Source organism: Chiloscyllium plagiosum, unplaced genomic scaffold (assembly GCF_037043375.1).
Source record: "Chiloscyllium plagiosum isolate Xiang-an unplaced genomic scaffold, Cpla_swu_hap1 HiC_scaffold_6, whole genome shotgun sequence".
NCBI classification, from domain to species: domain Eukaryota; kingdom Metazoa; phylum Chordata; class Chondrichthyes; order Orectolobiformes; family Hemiscylliidae; genus Chiloscyllium; species Chiloscyllium plagiosum.
In genome coordinates this window covers 65,350,073-65,369,351 of record NW_028270144.1, presented here as the reverse complement: position 1 = coordinate 65,369,351, position 19,279 = coordinate 65,350,073, and the positions used below count along the sequence as shown (strand labels likewise).

Below are 19,279 nucleotides of genomic sequence, written 5' to 3'. Positions count from 1 at the left end.
AATAAGATTAAGGAATGATGGATGAATATAGATATTGAGATTCCAGTCAGGAATAAAAAATAATCATGTATGAGATAGAGACAATTGGGATCAAATGAATCTTTTCAACAGTAGGGGCATTTGTAAGAGGGAAATTAAGAAGGCAAAAAGGAGATATGAGATAGCCTTGGCTGATAAGATAAAGGATAATCCAAAGAGATTGTACAAGTACATGAAGTGCAAAAGAGCAACTAGAGATGGAGTAGGGCCCGTTAAAGATCAACAAAGTCGACTTTGTGTTGAACAGCAGAAACTGAGAGAGATATTAAATGAATATTTTCGGCCCAGTTTTTACTGTGGAGAAAGAAATAGATGTTGGTGAAGACGGAGAAATAAATATATATATTTTGAAAACAGTTCACGTTACAGAAGTGGAAGTGTTGGAGGACTTCGAAAATGCAGAGGTGGATAAATCTCCAGGATGTGATCAAGTGGGAAATTAGGGAAGAAATTACAGGTTTCTAGTAAAAATATTTGTATCTATAACCACAGGTGAGGTACCAGAGGACTGGAGGGTGGCTAATGTTGTGCCTTTAAGTTAGAAAGAAGCCTGGGAACTGTAGACGTGAGAGTCTGACATCGGTTATAGCTTAGCTGTTAGAAGTGATTCTGGAAGATAGGATTTGCATTCATTTGGTGGGTGAAGGAATGGTTTGAGATAGCATGGTTTTGTGCAAGGGAAATCGTGTTTTTTGACAAAGTAACCAAACAGATTGATGAAGGCAGAGCGGTAGATGTTGTTTACCTGGACTTTACTAAAGCCTTTGATAAGGTTCTACATGGTATACTGATGAGTAATATTAATCACATGGGATTCAGGGTGAACTTGCCAATTGGATACAGAATTGGCTTTACAGTAGAAGACAGAGGGTGGTGATGGATGGATTGTTTTTGGACTGGAGGCCTATGATCAGGAAGCAAAGATCAGTACTAGGCCCAATTTTGTTTGTAATTTATATAAATGATTTGGATGAGAATATAGGAGGTATAATTAAGAAGTTTACAATTGACACCAAAATTGGGGATACAGTGAAGAGGGTTTTCTAAGATTACAAAGAGATCTTTGATTATATTGGATCAATGGCTGAAGAGTGGCAGGTGGAGTTTAATTTAAATAAATGTGAGGTATTGTATTTTGGTAAAAACAGATAAGGGTAGAACTTAAATAATTAGCGGTAGGGTCCTGGGTAGTGTTGTAGAGCAGAGACCTAAGGGATTAGGTACATAATTCTTTGAAATTTGTGTCATAGGTAGACAGGGTGGTTAAGAAGGCATTTAGCATGCTTGCCTTCATTACTCAGACCTTGAGATGGGACCAAAATTTGAGGTTGTTCAGGATATTGGTGAGGCCTCTTCTGGAGTACTGTGTGCAGTTCTGGTTGCCCGTTTTAGGAAGGAAATTATTGAACTGTAGAGGGTTCAGAAAAGATTTATCAGAATGTTGCTGGGATTGGAGCATGAGAGTTCTAAAAATAGGCTGGAAGGTCTTTCATTGGACCGTGGGAGGTTGATGGGTTTTGATAAAGTCATGAGGGACATAGATAAGGTGAATAGCAAAGGTCTTTTCCCTAAAGTGGGAGAGTTTAAAACTAGGAGGCATATTTTTAAGGTGAGAGGAGAAAGATTTAAGAATGGCATGAGGGACACTTTTTACACAGAGAGTGGTTCATGTGCAGAATGGATTGCTGGACGAAATGGTGGATGCAGCTATATTTACAATGTTTAAAAGACATTTGGATAAGTACATGAATAGGAAAGGTTTGGAGTAATATGGGCCAAACACAGGCTGGTGGGACTAGTTTAATTTGGGGACTTGGTTGCCATGGACTATTCGAACAGAAGGGGGTTTCCATGCTGTATGACTATGATAGGTGGAGAGAGCAGTTAATAATGCAACAATGTTTATTAATAGGGCATAGAATAACAAGAGCAAGGAAGTGATATTGAGCTTATATAGGACACTTATTAGACCTCAGCTGGAGTATTTTGTAACGGTTTTGCACCACATTATAGGAAATATATGAATGCATTAGTGGGCAGAAATGGTTTACAAGAAGGGCTCCATGAAATAGAAACTTCAATTATGAGGTAATTTGAGAAAGTTGGAACTGTTCTCCTTGGCAAGAAGAAGGCTGAGAGAAGATTTAATAGAGGTTTTCAAAATCATGAGCGGGCTGCATGGAGTAGGGGGGGACTGTTCCCAATTATAAAAATACAAGAACAAGAGGGCATAAATTTAAATTAACGTGCAAAAGAAGCAGGGGTAGTGTGGGATGCATGCCCTGAAATGTAACGGAGGCAGGTTTAGTTGAGACACTCAGGAGAACTTTGGATGATTTGTTTTGGTTAGAAATAACATGTAAGGGTGTGGGGCAAAAAGCAGGAGATTGATATTAGATAATGATGCTCATATGCTCGTTTGAAGAGTTGCTGTAGGCACAAAGGCATGAATGGCTTCCTTCTGTGCTATAACAATTCTGTGACACGGATTGAGAACTGGGAGAGTCTAGCACCAGAAGGCACCATCTGAGAATGAGAGATTTAAAACCAAGATGAAGAAGAATTTGTGCTGTCAAAAGACAGTGAATTAATGGAATTGTTTATTGCCAAGGTTGTTGTGACTGGGTCATTAGCTATATTTAAGGCTGACATTTAAGGCTAATAAGTAAGGGAATCAAGGGTTATTGGGAAAAGACATGAAATTGGAATTGAGGATTATCAGATCAGCTGAATTTTCTCCTGCCTGGAAAGAAAGAAACTAATTAGATGGGTAGCTCCTGGTGAAATAATCAAACCCTCCTTGCCACCTCACCAACCTTCTTGATTAGAAGGTCCTTCTCAACCAGCCAATAACTGTTAATTAATAGCCCCTTAAAGCTCTCAACTTGCCACCTGCCCAATTACCTGTCTTTCTAACAGATGAGAAAGGTGTCTGGTTTCTCAGTTAGGAAACCAAGGTGACCTTCCTGCTGGATTTGATAGGGTCTCCAGTTGCCCCAATCATGAGATAATCAGAAGTGTAGATGGCGGTCAGGAGGATGGCCACTGAAAACCATTTCCCTTGCCCCACTAAAAGAAGAAATAAAAGGATTGTTGCTGTATCACTGAGGAGTAGGTCTAAACTGGCTGCCTTTTGGATCCAGAAGCTGCCAGCCTCAAATTAGCCGGGTGACCCAGAAAGCCATTGTCAAAGTCTATAGGTAAAGAAATTGTCATCTCTTAAACAGATTAATGCATAATTGGGTGAATTACCTTGGTGGTGGGTGTTGCAAGGTAGTCACCATCTAACACACCTATTGTGTCAGATAACCAAAGATAGTCAATGAAAGAACTTTTAAGGAATGTATGAAGGAGGTAAGCAAGTTAGAGAGGCATAGAGGTCTCAATTGTGGGTCTAGAGTAGACTACAAGATTCAGGGAGGGATGAGGCCATATGAGGATTTGAAATCTTGAATGAGACTTTTAAAGTCAGGATATTATTTGACTGGAAGCCAATGTCAGTCAGGGAGTACAGGAATGAGGGGGGAATGGGACTTGCTGCAAGTTAAGACACCAGCATCAGATTTGGATGACCTTACTTTTACAGAGTGCAGATTGTGAGACACCATTCAGAAGTACATTTCTCTTGTCAATATGGATAGATGATGATTTCAACACCAGGCAACCCACGTTTGGCAAAGTCCGATGACATTAGAGGTAGGGATAGGCAGTCTGAGTGCTGGCACAAATGAGGTTGGAAGTTCAACTTGAAAATAAACATTACATCAAGGTTGTGAACAATCTGACTTACTCTCACTGTTCTCAGGGTAAGAGGAGGAGTCAGTCACTAGGGAACAGAGTTTGGTGCAGAGACCAAAAACAATGGCTTTTGTAAAATGAATTAGTCCTTACAGTCAGTGATTTATAATTAATGTTTGGGAGAATTAATTAATTGCAGCTTGGAGAACTTCAGCCAAGAGCAGCCCATGGAGAAGTGCAGAATCAATGATAGCAACTTCTGAGTTTCCAGTTCTGTCTGTGTACGTGTGCGCGCGTAGACAATAGGTGCAGGAGTAGGCCAATCTTCCCTTTGAGCCAGAACCACCATTCATTATGATCATGGCTGATCATCCTCAATCAGTATCCTGTTCCTGCCTTATCCCCATAACCCTTGATTCCACTATCCTTAAGAGCTCTATCCAACTCTTTCTTGAAAGTATCCAGAGACTTGGCCTTCACAGCCTTCTGGGGCAGAGCATTCCATACACCCACCACTCTCTGGGTGAAGAAGTTTCTCCTCGACTCTGTTGTAAGTGGCCAACTCCTTATTTTTAAACTGTGTCCTCTGGTTCGGGACTCGCCCGTCAGCGGAAACATGCTTCCTGCCTCCAGAGTGTCCAATCCTTTAATAATCTTATACATCTCAATCAGATCCCCTCTCAGCCTTCTAAACTCAAGCATATACAAGCCCAGTCGCTCCAATCTTTCAGCGTTAAGATAGTCCTGCAGTTCCGGGAATTGACCTCGTGAACCTACGCTGCACTCCCTCAATAGCCATAATATCTTTCCTCAAATTTGGAGACCAAAACTGCGCACAATATTCCAGATGCGGTCTCACCAGGGCCCTGTACAGCTGCAGAAGAACCTCTTTGTTTCTATACTCAATCCCTCTTGTTATGAAGGCCAGCATGCTATTAGCTTTCTTCACTGCCTGCTGTACCTGCATACATGCTTTCATTGACTGACGTACAAGAACACCTAGGTCTCATTGTACTGCCCATTTACCTAACTTGACTCCATTTAAGTAGTAATCTGCCTTCCTGCTCTTGCCACCAAAGTGGATAACCACACATTTATCCACACTGAACTGCATCTGCCATGCATCGTCCACTCACTTAGCCTGTACAGGTCACACTATATTCTCCTAACATCCTCCTCACATTTCACCCTGCCACCCAGCTTTGTGTCATCAGCAAATTTGCTAATATTACATTTAATACCTTCATCTATATCATTAATGTACATTGTAAAAAGCTGCGGTCCCAGCACTGATCCCTGGGGCACACCACTGGTCACCGCCTGCCATTCCAAAAGGGAGCCGTTTATCACTACTCTTTGTTTCCTGTCAGCCAACCACTTTTCAATCCAAGTCAGTATTTTGCCCCTAATACCATGTGCCCTAATTTTGCTCACTAACCTCCTATGTGGGACTTTATCAAAGGCTTTCTGAAAGTCCAGGTATACTACATCCACTGGATCTCACTCGTCCATCTTCAGAGTTACATCCTCAAAAAATTCCAGAAGATTAGTCAAGCTTGATTTCCCCTTCATAAATCCATGCTGACTCTGACCTAACCTGTTACTGCTATCCAGATGTGTTGTAATTTCGTCCTTTATAATTGACTCCAGCATTTTTCCCATCACTGAGGTAAGATTAACTGGTCTATAATTCTCTGTTTTCTCTCTCCCTCTTTTCTTTAAAAAGTGGGACAACATTAGCCACCCTCCAATCCGCAGGAACTGATCCTGAATCTATAGAACATTGGAAAATGATCACCAATGCATCCACGATTTCTCGAGCCACCTCCTTCAGTACCCTGGGATGTAGACCATCAGGCCCCGGGGACTTATCAGCCTTCAGACCTAACAGTCTCTCCAACACCAATTCCTGCCAAATATAAATTCCCTTCAGTTCAGGTCCTTCAGCCACTATTACATCTGGGAGATTGCTCGTGCCTTCCCCAGTGAAGATAGATCTAAAGTACCAATTCAAGTCTTCTGCCATTTCTTTGTTCCCCATAATAAATTCACCCGTTTCTGTTTTCAAGGACCCAATTTTAGTCTTAACCATTTTTTTTCCTTTCACATACCTAAAAAAGCCTTTACTATCCTCCTTTATATTTTTGGCCAGTTTGCCTTCGTACCTTATTTTTTCTTTGCATATTTCCTTTTTAGTTATCCTCTGTTGTTCTTTAAAAGCTTCCCAGTCCTCCAATTTCCCACTCATCTTTGCTATGTTATACTTTTTTCCTTTTGTCTTTTATATGGTCCTTAACGTCCCTCATCAGCCACGGCCACCCCTGCCTCCCCTTAGGATCTTTCTTCCTTTTTGGAATGAACTGATCCTGCATCTTCTGCATTATACCCAGAAATACCTGCCATTGTTGTTCCACTGCCATCCCTGCTAGGATATTGCACCATTGAACTTTGGCCAGCTCCTCCCTCATAGCTCCATAGTTCCTCTTATTCAACTGAAATATTGTCACTTCCGATTCTACCCTCTCCCTTTCAAACAGCAGATTAAAGCTTATTGTATTGTGGTCACTATTTCCTAATGGCTCCTTTACTTCGAGGTCCCTGATCAAATCCAGTTCGTTGCATAACACCAGATCCAGAATTGCTTTCTCTCTGGTAGGCTCCAGCACAAGCTGTTCTAAGAACCCGTCTCGGAGGCACTCCACAAACTCCCTTTCTTGGGGTCTAGTACAATCCTGATTCTCCCAGTCTACCTGCATGTTGAAATCCCCCATAACAACTGTAGTAATATCTTTACGATAGGCCAGTTTCAGCTCCTTATTCAACTTACACACTGCATCCAGACTACTGTTTGGGGGCCTGTAGATAACTCCCATTAGGGTCTTTCTACCCTTAGAATTTCTCAGCTCTATCCATACTGACTCTACGTCCCCTGATTCTAGGTCCCCCTGTGCAAGGGACTGAATATCATTCCTTATCAACAAGGCCACCCCACTCCCTCTGCCAGTCTGTCTGTCGTTACGATAGCACGAATAGTCTTGAATATTCATTTCCCAGGCCCTGTCCACTTGAAGCCACATCTCAGTTATTCCCACAACATTGTAACTGCCAATTTCCAAATGAGCCTCAAGCTTATCCACCTTATTTCTAATGCTTCATGCATTCGTATATAATATTTTTAATTTGTTACTTCCCTCACCCTTCCTATCAATCCCTATTTCACTTGACCTTACGGCATGATCCTTTTTTGAGTTTTCAGCTCCATTGATTCCGTTGTCTGTCTTGACTTCTCTTGTTCTAACTTTCTCTTTAACTTCCTTCTTAAACTGCCAGTTTGTCCTCTCCCCCCACTATTTAGTTTAAACACAGTTGTGTTGCAGTGGAAAACCTACCTGCCAGAATGCTGGTCCCCCACCTATTAAGGTACAACCCGTCCCTCTTGTATAATTTATCCTTACCGCTAAACATACCTCAGTGATCCAAGAATTTAAATCCTCGCTTCCTACACCAGTTCCCCACCCACACATTCAAGTCCATTATCTCCCTGTTCCTATCCTCTCCGAGGAACTGGAAGCAAACTGGAGATAACCACCCTGGATGTCCTGCTTTTCGGCCTTCTTCCGAGTTCTCCGAATGTAGAATGTCCCTCCTCTTCTTCCCAATGTCACTTGTGCTGACATGCACCACCACGTCTGGCTCTTCATTTTCGCCCTTGAGGATTTCCTGCACTCTGTCTGCGATGTCCTTTATCCTGGCACCAGAAAACACACCATCCTCAAATCCCACTTGTTGCAGAAACCCCTTTCAGTCCCTCTCACTATGAAGTCCCCTATTACCATGGCTCTGTGTGATGTCTGACTCCTCGGCTCTGCCTCCACGCCAATTTCTGATTGGCAGACCTGACCGCCTCTCGGACTGGCAGTGACGTTTGTCTCTACAGTTTCCAAGAGATTCAACCTGTTCCTGACAGGTACTTCCCCTGGGGTCTCTTGCACTTCCGCCAGCTCCTGCTGCTTTCTGCTGCAAAAAAGTCCCAGAAGATGCTGTCAGTAACTGAGTTGAATGTTAATTAATTCATTTATTTCATTACTGTTTGTGAGACTTTGTAGATTGAAAATTGGCAACAATATTTGCTTATAAGACAGTGTGACTGCACTCCTGAAACACGTAGAGTCACAGAGATGTACAGAAACAGATTCTTTGGTCCAAGTCATACATACCGACCAGATATCCCAACCCAATCTAGTCCTACCTGCTAACACCTGGCCCATATCCCTCCAAACCCTTCCTATTCATATACCCATCCAGATGCCTTTTAAATGTTGCAATTATACTAGCCTCCACCATTTCCTCTGGCAGCTCATTCCATACATGTACCACCATCTGCGTGAAAAAGTTGCCTCTTAGCTCTGTTTTATATCTTTCGCCTCTCACCCTAAATCCTTTAGTTCTGGACTCCCACACCACAGGGAAAAGACTTTGTCTATTTATCCTATCCATGCCCTTCATGATATTATAAACCTCGGTAAGGTCACCCCTCAGCCTCCGATGCTCCAGGGAAAACAGCCCTAGCCGATTCAACCTCTCCCTATAGCTCAAATCCTCCAACCCTGGCAACATCCTTGTAAATCTTTTCTGAACCCTTTCAAGTTTCACAGCATCCTTCCGATAGGAAGGAGACTAGAATTGCATGTAATATTCGAAAAGTGGCTTAACCAATTTCCTGTACTCAATACTCTGACCAATAAAGGAAAACATACCAAGCATCTTCTTCACTATCCTATCTACCTGCAACTCCACTTTCAAAGAGCTGTGAACCTGTACTCCGAGGGCTCTTTGTTCAGCAACACTCCCGAGGACCTTACCATTAAATGTATGAGTCCTGCTAAGTTTTGCTTTCCCAAAATGCAGCACCTCACATTTATCTAAATTAAACTCCATCTGCCACTTCTCAGCCCATTGGCCCATCTGATCTGAGGTAACCTTCTTCACTGTCCAATACACCTCCAATTTTGGTGTCATTTGCAATTTACTAACTGTACCTCTTATGCTCACATCCAAATCATTTATACAAATGATGAAAAGTAGTGGATCCAGCACAGATCCTTGTGGCGCTCCACTGGTCACAGGCCTCCAGTCTGAAAAACAGCCCTTCACCACCACCCTCTGTCTTCTACCTTTGAGTCAGCTCTGTATCCAAATGGCTAGTTCTCCCTGTATTCCATGAGATCTAACCTTGCTAATCAGTCTCCCATGGAGAACCTTGTTGAACGCCTTTCTTAAGTCCATATAGATCACGTCCACCGCTCTGCCCTCATCAATCCTCTTTGTTACTTCTTCAAAAAACTCAATCAAGTTTGTGAGACATGATTTCCCATTCACAAAGCCATGTTGACTATCCCTAATCAGTCCTTGTCTTTCCAAATCCATGTACACCCTGTCCCTCAGGATTCCCTCCAACAACGTGCCCACCACCGACATCAGGCTCACTGATCTATAATTCCCTGGCTTGTCCTTACCACCTTTCTTAAACAGTGGCACCACGCTAGCCAACCTCCAGTTTTCCAGCAGCTCACCTGTGACTATCGATTCTTTGCCAATTGTGAAATGCTTTGTAGACAATAGGTGCAGGAGTAGGCCATTCTGCCTTTCAAGCCTGCACCACCATTCAACATGATCATGGCTGATCATTCCTGATCAGTATCCTGTTCCTGCCTTATCTCCATAACCCTTGATTCCAATATCTTTGAGAGCTCTATCCAACTCTTTCTTAAATGAATCCAGAGACTGGGCCTCCACTGCCTTCTGGGGAAGAGCATTCCACACAGCCACCACTCTCTGGGTGAAGAAGTTTCTCCTCATCTCTGTCCTAAATGGTCTACCCAGTATTTTTAAGCTATGTCCTCTGGTTCAGCACTCACCCATCAGCGAAAACATGTTTCCTGCCTCCAGAGTGTCCAATCCTTTAATAATCTTATATGTCTCAATCAGATCCCCTCTCAGTCTTCTAAACTCAAGGGTATACAAGCCCAGTCGCTCCAGTCTTTCAGCGTAAGGTAGTTCCGCCATTCCAGGAATTGACCTCGTGAACCTATGCTGCACTCCTTCAATAGCCAGAATGTCTTTCCTCAAATTTGGAGACCGGAACTGCACACAGTACTCCAGGTGTGGTCTCACCAGGGCCCTGTACAGCTGCAGAAGAACCTCTTTGCTTTTGAGACATTACTTATAATTGAACTGCAGTTTTACTTGTACTTTGTTCCATTATGTCATAATTGCATTTCATAGGACTTATTTACAAAATTCATCATTTAGGGAAAAAGGTTTAGTTTCAAATGGACTGCACGTCCAATGGTCTTTCTGTAGTTCATTCTGCAGCTTACATTCAATTTTACAGGAAAACAACATTTGCCTTTTGAGGTTTGTAATTGTGAAAGGCTTTACAGCCTAACAGTTTTGTTCTGAAGTCAAATCCAAATCAATATCAGTCTATCATCATTTGACCATGACAAACATTGTTATTGTTCCCTATTAGAAAGTTTTAACTGAAGAATTTCAAAATTTGAACTTAATAAAAAAGAAAGATTAACTATATGTTTTTTGTATTGTATGTTTTTTCTTAGGAAACCACATGAATATGAAGAGATCATTCATTGTTGCTTCAATATTATGTCTTCGTGATACTTGTTTTCTGTATCCAGCTTGTTATGAATGTGGATCCCGGCTGCTTTTAAATCTTGGGAGGTATGAAGTTGAAATGACAGTATATGTTCAGATCAAAGTAAATACTTGTCTATTTTTCTTCTACGTATACCTCTGTTTAAAATAAATTATCTTTTCACTCTATAGATTTTACTGAAGCCTCATAGCATTTGGAGGTTATGAGAATGTTTTATGATCTGGTTAATTTGACTTGAAAACATTGACAGGATAACTGTGGGGATGTTTTTTCCTGTAAGAAATTTGTGACCTTGGTAATCAAATTGAGTTTGAGCAATTCCTATATGAGCTGGAAATGTGTTGCTAGAAAAGCGCAGCAGGTCAGGCAGCATCCAGGGAACAGGAGAATCGACGTTTCGGGCATAAGCCCTTCTTCAGGAAGAAGGGCTTATGCCCGAAACGTCGATTCTCCTGTTCCCTGGATGCTGCCTGACCTGCTGCGCTTTTCCAGCAACACATTTCCAGCACTGATCTCCAGCATCTGCAGACCTCACTTTCTCCTCAATTCCTATATGAGGCAGTCCTAGGATTAAACCCATGTTTATCAGTTATGAAAAAAGCAAGTTGACAATCAACTCATTGCATAATTATTCCTTTGTATACAGTATTGTGTGGTATCATGGAGAATCCATAATGACTTGCAAATTTATCTTCTGTCTCAAAAGCTGTCCCAAAAAGTCACTAGAATCAATGTAGAAAGTTAATCATATTGTATGAGTTCAAACTAACATCAATAACCAGCACACACTATAGGTGTTACTGATCAAATGCTTTTTATCTTCAAGTTGAGACGTTCCAGTATAAATGCTGCAAATATCCAAAAGCATTATTCCAAAAAAGAACAAGTGTCAGAACCATCTATTCTGAAACAACGCCATTTAAAAACAATAACTTAATATAGTTAGATTAAACTTTATGGAAAGGAATAAATATAGAGCAGGAGTAAGTTCTAAATTGGGATAAAGCAAACTTTATAAAATTGAGAGAAGATCTGGCTCAAGTGGACTGTTACAGCTACTTGAAAGATAGTGGTAAATCAGTGGGAGACATTCAAAAGTAAGATCCTACAGATAAAATGTTGACATGTCCCCTCAAATAAACCGTGTGGTACTACCAAATCTGGAGTCCCCTAACTAACCAGAAGCGTACCATGTAAGATAAAGGGAAAAAAAACTTCAAACAATCAAAACTCAGGAACCTTACAGAAATATAGAAAATCCAGGGGTGAAGTGAAAAGGGAAATTAGGTAAGTACATGGAGGATATGATAAAACATTAGTAAATTTCAGGAAAATCAAAGGATGTTTTGTCAGTATATTAAGAGCAAGAAGATGACCAAGCAAAGAGGTAAACTTTTCGGAGATATACATGGTGACTTGTGGGTGGATGTGCAAAATGTAAATTGGATTCAAAATGAGTACTTTTTTCTCAGTCTTGACAAAGTACCAGGATGATGCAGACATTCCCAGTAAAGATGAGTGCGAAATATCAGATAAAATAAGCACAATTCGACAGGAAGTACTAGAAGGACTGACTTCCTTGAAAGTGGATAAATCGCAAGAGCAGGATATTAAAGGAAGCCAAGGATGCTGTAAGGATTGACTGTTCGGATATTTTGCAGTTGGAAAGTGCTTTCCAATAGTGTTTCACTGGAGTTTGCTTTTCTGTCCCTTTTAGTCTTAAGTGGGGGTGGGGAAGGGTATGATTGAAAAATATGCAGATTAGCCAGTTGTTCATGGTATAGTTAGATTGTTAATGACAGGATTATACCTTTTAGTTTGGTTGAGTAGTTGGAAAAGAGACAAATGGAATACAATCTGGAGAAGTGTAACTTTATGCATTTGGGGTGAACAAGCAAAGAAAAGGAGTAAACAATAAATGGGGAGGATACTGAGAAGGGAAAGAGTTCACATCTTGCAGTGCATGTTCACAGGGTCCCTGAAGTTGGCAGGATAGGTAATAGGCATATAAGTTACTTTTCTTCATTGGATGAGATACTGAATACAAGAGCAAGCAACACTGGAACAATAAAGGACATCAGTTAGGCCACAGCTAGCATTTTATGTCAGCACATTGCAAGAAGGATATGATTGCTTCAGAGATAGTCCAGAGGAGATTTACAAGAATGTTCCAAGACCTGGAAATTTATAATATACGTAAAGATTGGATAGTTCTTAGAACAGTGGAGTCTAAGAGGTGACATAAGAGAGATGTACAGAAGAACGAAGTGCATGGATAGTGGACAAGGGCAACAGATACGTAGGAACATCATCACTGCAAGTTCCACTCCAATCCAGTCACCATCTGACTTTGAAATATCAGTGTTGCCTGGTCAAAGTCCTGGCATACCCTGCCTGACGGCACTATACAGCATGTGGACTGCAGCAGGTCAAGAAGGAAGCTCACCACTATCTTCTCAAGAGAAACTAGATATGGTCAATAAATGCTGGCCCTGTCAGTGACACTCATCCTGTGAATAAATAGAAAGAAACCGGTTTCCTCTAGCAGAAAGCTCAATTAGCAGGCTGTAAGTTTTAATGCGATTAGTAGAAGAGTTAGTAGGGGTTTGAAGAAAAGGGAGCGGTTGTAATTTACTGTACAGTTTGTGGTCGACGCAGAGATCCTCAACTCATTTGAAAAGAATTTGGGTTTCACCTGAAGCCCTGTAACTTGCAAGGCCACATATGTGCTGGTAAGTATTGGTAATGTGTTGCCATGGTCTTACCAGACCATAGGGCTGCTCTCTCATTAGAGAGAAACGACTGGTGGTTATTTTACCTGAGGGCCACCATACCTCAACTGATGGATGAGTTTAAGGAGGAGACCCCTTTGTAGTAACCTTGAGCAGTGCGGGAATTGAATCCATGCTTTTGGCATTACACTGCTTTGCAAACCAACTATCCTGTCAACTGAGCTAAACAGACCCATGTGCTGGTAATTGTGATTAGAATGGTGGCTAGTTTGTTCAGCTGGCACAGATATGATGGCCTAAATATCCCCTTTCTATACTGTTATTTTTTTCTATATATTTCTGTGTTCCAAAAGGCTACAATTGGAAGAAGTCAAAATTTGCAGAGAGCTTAAGGAGGTTACCAAGATATAGAAGACCAAGGAAGGATTTGAACAAAGTTTCAAATGAGGTTCAGTTTATAGAGTGTGAGGGAAAACATCTGACTGAGAGACCATTGGAATAGTTGAATTTGAAATCAGAAAAGGCATGAATAGATATTGCAGGTGCAGATGGTTTGAGGCTGGCACAAAGACAGGCAATACTATGGAAGTGATGGAGAAGATATAATGTTGAATGTCCAACTCAGGATCAGATAGGAGGTTAGCAGATTAACAAACCACCTACACGGTTTAGCTTTCAGTTAAATCTGACTTGCTTTTTGGGAGATCTTGTGTTTATCCACATGGTTAGATGAGATACAGAAAATGGTTAGCACAATAGGATATCCAATGGATGTGATAAGGTGAAGTATTCACATGTTGTATCCTGTCAGTCTTTAACATTTTGCCTTGCATTTAGTGGTTACAGTTAATTATATTTGTGCTTCCTTACTAAGTACTTAAGTTACTTTTCACAGACCTGTTTTCAATGTGCACATTTACTACAATATTGTTAATTGTCACAATGCCTCATCAACACCAAGTTCATCAATGTTTCACCTCTTTGATTCACTTGCTTTGCAAAATAGAGGTCTGTATATGACCACGATCTTTAATCAAACATAATATGCACCTGCAAGATGTAAAACTTGTCAGAACTTAGCAAAATTGCTAAATCAAACATTGTATCCATAGGCTTCTCAACTACATCTCACTTAATAACATGACAAAATTGTGAATGAACAACAAGAGAATTATATCTGAATTAAGTACTCAGCCAGTCATCTGTTTGAAGTAATTGTTGCATCCGAGAAGCAGGAAAACCGACGGTTTGAGCATTTTATGAGGGCTCATTCCTGATGAAGGGCTTTTGCCTGAAATCTTGGTTTTCCTGCTCCTCGGAGGCTGCCTGACCTGCTGTGCTTTTCCAGCACCACTCTAATCTTGACTCTGATCTCCAGCATCTACAGTACCCACTTTTGCCGTTGAAGTAATTATTTTTCTATAATATTTCTAATCTATGGGTCTCAATCAATGGAAAGTACTTTTCTTTATTCAGTCATTCCATATCCACCTCCATACTAGGCCGTAGTACTGGCATCCAGTGAAGTCAATGGAGCTGTTCTAAAGAATGAGTATACCAAAAGCTTTAAATAAAATATAGGATGACTCATTAATGATAGCAGAGACATGACTGTTGTAAGTTATTTGATTAGATATAGAATACCATATATAATAAGTATTCTCCAAGTATGGTTTTATATTCTCCTGTGCTTCCGCTGATTCATCTTTTGCTGTGTGTAGGACCTTGGAATTTCTGCAGTTTGAGCATTTTATCAAAATATTACTAGTAATTAGAATATGTTGCAGTGTATTTCAAATATTAACATAGTTTTGGATTGCTAAAAAGCTGAACAATTACTGTATGCACTATTAGTCTACTTAGTCAACCATCAGGGAAGCGTGATTGGTAGTGCTGTGCATTAATTTGGCAACAGCCTGCTCATTGACACTTAGTTTGGGTTCCCCAAAGAGCTAGATTAGAGTGGTGCTGGAAAAGCACAGCAGGTCAGGCAGCATCCAAGGAGCAGAAAAATCGACATTTCGGGCAAAAGCTCTTCATCAGGAATAGAGGCAGGGTGCCTGCAGGGTTTTTCCTCAAAGGTCTCTCAGCTCCTGACCTCCTTATTTGTTCCAAATCTGAACAAAAGAGCTGAACTGCAATGGTGAGGTGAGAGAGATTGTTTCAATAAAGCTGCATTTGACCAAGTCTGGCATCAATGACCAAAGCAAACTAGAAAGCAATTTGATTCGAGGAGAGAGAGTATCCAGTGGTGGAGTCATACATAAGAGAAGGGAAGGTGGTTTTGGTTGTTAAAAGCCAGCTTGAGGACTTCATTGCAGAAGTTCCTCAGGGTAATGCCCTAAATCCAAAAAATCTTCAGCTGCTTCATTAGTAACCTTCCTCTTACATATGATCAAAACTGTTATGTTCACTAACGATTAGTGTTCAGTTCCATTTGCAACCCTTGAGATACTGAAACAGTTCATACCTGTATAGAACAAGACTTGAACATTCAACATGATCAGTAGCAAGTAACATTCACAGGAACAAAGGGAGGGAGACAAATCGGGAAGCTACACGCAGTTAGAACATAAGAACATAAGAAATAGGAGTAGGAGTACACCATCTGGCCCTTCAAGCCTACTGTGCCATTCAGTAAAATCATGGCTGATCTTTATCATGGCCTCAGCTCCACTTATCCATCCTCTCAGCATAACCTTTAATTCCTTTACTGTTCAAAAAGTTAGCTTTAAAAACATTCAATGAGGAAGCCTCAACTACTTCGCTGGGCATGGAATTCCACAGGTTCATAACCCTCTCGGTGAAGAAGTTTTTTCTCCATTTGGTCCTAAATCTGCTCCCCCTAATTTTGGGACTATGCCATCTTGTCCTCGTTTCACCTACCAGAGGATACATCCTCTCTACTTCTATCTTATCTATTCCCTTCATAATTTTATATGTTTCTATAAGATCCCCCCTCATTCTTCTAAATTTCAATGAATGTAATCCCAGTCTATTCAGTCTCTCCTCATAAGCCCACCCCCTCAACTACGGAATCAACTTAATGAATCTTTTCTGCACCCCCTATAGTGCCAATATCCTTTCTCAAGTAAGGGGACCAAAACTGTATGTAGTACTTAAGGTGTGGTTTCACCAGCACCCTATACAGCTGCAACATAACCTCCTTGCTTTTAAATTCAATCCCTTTAACAATGAAGGACAAAATTCCATTTACCTTTTTAATTACCTGTTGCACCTACAGACCAACCTTCTGTGAATAATGCACAGGTCCCTGTGCACAGCAGCATGCTGCAATGTTTTACTATTCGAATAATAGTCCTTTTTATTGGTATTCCTACCAAAATGGATGATTTCACATTTGTTAACATCTGCCAGACCTTTGCCCACTCACTTAAATGTCCTTCTGCAAAGTTTCACAGTCATCTGCACACTTTGCTCTACCGCTCATCTTAGTGTCATCTGCAAACTTTGACACACTACACGTGGTCCCCAACTTCAAATCATCTATGTAAATTGTGAATAATTGCAATCCCAACATTGATCCCTGAGGCACACAACTCGTCACTGATCGACAACCAGAAAAGCACTCATTTATCCCCACTCTTTGCTTCCTATTAGTTAACCAATCCTCTATCCATGCTAATATATTACCTGTAATGCCTTGCATCTTCATCTTATGCAGCAGCCTTTTGTGTGGTACCTTGTCGAATGCCTTTTAGAAATCTACCGTGCTCGTAACGTCTTCATGGAATTGCAAAAGATTAGTTAAGCATGACCTGCCTTTCAGGAACCCATGCTGCATGTGCCCAACAGGACAATTTCTATCTAGACATGTTGCTATTTCTTCAAGCATTTTCCCCACTACAGAGGTTAAGCTAACCGGTCTATAATCCTCACCTTCTGTTTACCTCATTTTCACCTCATGGTGTCACTTGCTATTTTCCAATCTGCTGGAGTCCAGTGAATTTTGGAAAATTACCACAAGTGCATTAGCTATTTCTATCACCATCTCTGGAATGCATTTCATCAGAGCCAGGAGACTTGTCTACCTTTAACTCTATTAGCTACATCTTCAGGAAATGAGGCGTTGTGAATGGTGCTGAACATTGTGTAATTATCAGTGAACATCCCCACTTCTAACTTTATGATGGAGTGATAATCAATGTTGAAATAGCTGAAAAGAATCATAGAATCCCAACAGAGTGGAAGCAGGCCATCTGCTCATCAAATCCCCACTAACCCACCATCCTACCCAGACGCAGGCCCAGCCTCTGTGTGCCGTCCCTGTAACCAAGCATTTCCCATGTCTAATCCACCTAACCAGCTCATCTCTGGACACTATAGGCAATTTAGCATGGCCAATTCACCTAACCTGCACATCTTTGGATTAAGCGAGGAAACTGGAACACCCAGAGGAAACCCAAGCAGACATGGGGAGAATGTGCAAACACCATACAGCCAATCGCTCAAGGTGGAATCAAACCCAGGTCCCCTGGTACTATAAGGCAGCAGTGCTAACCAGTGAACCACCATGCCACCAGAAGGAGTCTCCCCCACTGCAGACCTCCCCACCCCTGATTCTCATTGATTCCAGTTTTGGTAGGGCTCCTAATTCCACACTCAATCCAATGCGGCTTTGTTGTCACTCGTCCACATTATACTCTATTGGCCATGCTCTTGCCCACTCATACTCAGCCTCAATATCCTGAAGCTGCTTTGTATCCAGAAGGAGGAGACAGAAGGTGGTTTGGAACACCACCTCCAAGTTCCCCTCCTAGGTACGTACTATTCCTCCTCTGTCACCAGGACAAAATCCTGGAGCTCACTTCCTAGCAGCAGTGTATGTAGCTACACTTCTTTGACTACAGCAGTTCAAGAAAATGGTTCACCACTTTCTTTGAAGACCAATAAATTGCAATACATATATTCCAAGAACAACTTTTTAAAAAAGAATATTTCAGTGTAACTTTCTGTAAAGTTCTCAGTTTGAATTTATATTTCCCATATCAAAGATGGGCTGAATTGTTTTCATTTTAATTCTTTGCCGAAGAAACTTCCAAGTGAATTGTCAACAAGCACTTTGACAATAGCTTACTTTTGTTAATTTGTAAGATAGCAGATTTACTCACTGATTTAGATGTTCTTTTATGGTCTTAATCATAGGTGAATGTGTACACATTTGCTGCTTGAGGCACAAAAAGGTGTCTCTTTTGGAATCTGAGTTATACCTGTCATGATCGTCTCTCAACAATTTTCTTTCTCTAGGTACCATTGCCTAAAACATGGTTACGTGTCCACAGCACAGGATATGCATTACAGATACAGGCTTTCTGTCAAAGTTGCCAGAAAAAATGACCTATTTAATATTACTGTCTTTGGGAGCTGCCTTGAACCCTATTTTGGAGAAACAGCAGGATGCCTACAGAGGTAAAAATTTATAAAATTTTAGATGGCTTGGTAACCCCATCAGCCCTGCTAATAAGGTTTAACAATTCATTAAAGAATACACTATTATTGAAGTATAGTGATGATATTCTGCAGTTTTTTTCTTTAAATAAAAACACAGCCGAAAGTACGTGATGCCACTGTTTAAGAAAGGTGGCAAGGACAAACCAGGGAACTATAGACCAGTGAGCCTTACATTGGTAGTGGGCAAATTGTTGGTGGGAATCCCGAGGGACAGGATGTACATGTATTTAGAAAGGTAAGGACTGATTAGGGATAGTCAACATGGCTTTGTGCGTGGGAAATCATGTCTCACAAACTTGATTGAGTTTTTTGAAGAGATTTGATGAGGGCAGAGCGGTGGACGTGATCTATATGGACTTAAGAAAGGCATTCAACAAGGTTCCCCATGGGAGACTGGTTAGCAAGGTTAGATCTCGTGGAATACAGGGAGAACTAGCCATTTGGATACAGAACTGTCTCAAAGGTAGAAGACAGAGGATGGTGGTGGAGGGCTGTTTTCAGACTAGAGGCCTGTGACTAGTGGAGTACCACAAGGATCAGTGCTAGGTCCACTACTTTTCATTATTTATATAAATGATTTGGATGGGAGCATAAGAGGTATAGTTAATAAGTTTGCAGATGA

The 19,279-nt window shown here is 41.1% G+C and overlaps 1 protein-coding gene across 1 annotated transcript in view; it reads left to right on the top strand.

The window, feature by feature from the left end:
- The window catches only part of ddias (DNA damage-induced apoptosis suppressor), a 51,548-nt gene that overhangs the window by 17,034 nt on the left and 15,235 nt on the right, over positions 1–19,279 (top strand). The window contains exons 5-6 of the mRNA XM_087988068.1: positions 10,398–10,518; positions 18,454–18,615. Of these exons, the coding sequence (XP_087844194.1) occupies positions 10,398–10,518; positions 18,454–18,615 (283 nt within the window). The remainder of the gene's footprint in view (positions 1–10,397; positions 10,519–18,453; positions 18,616–19,279) is intronic.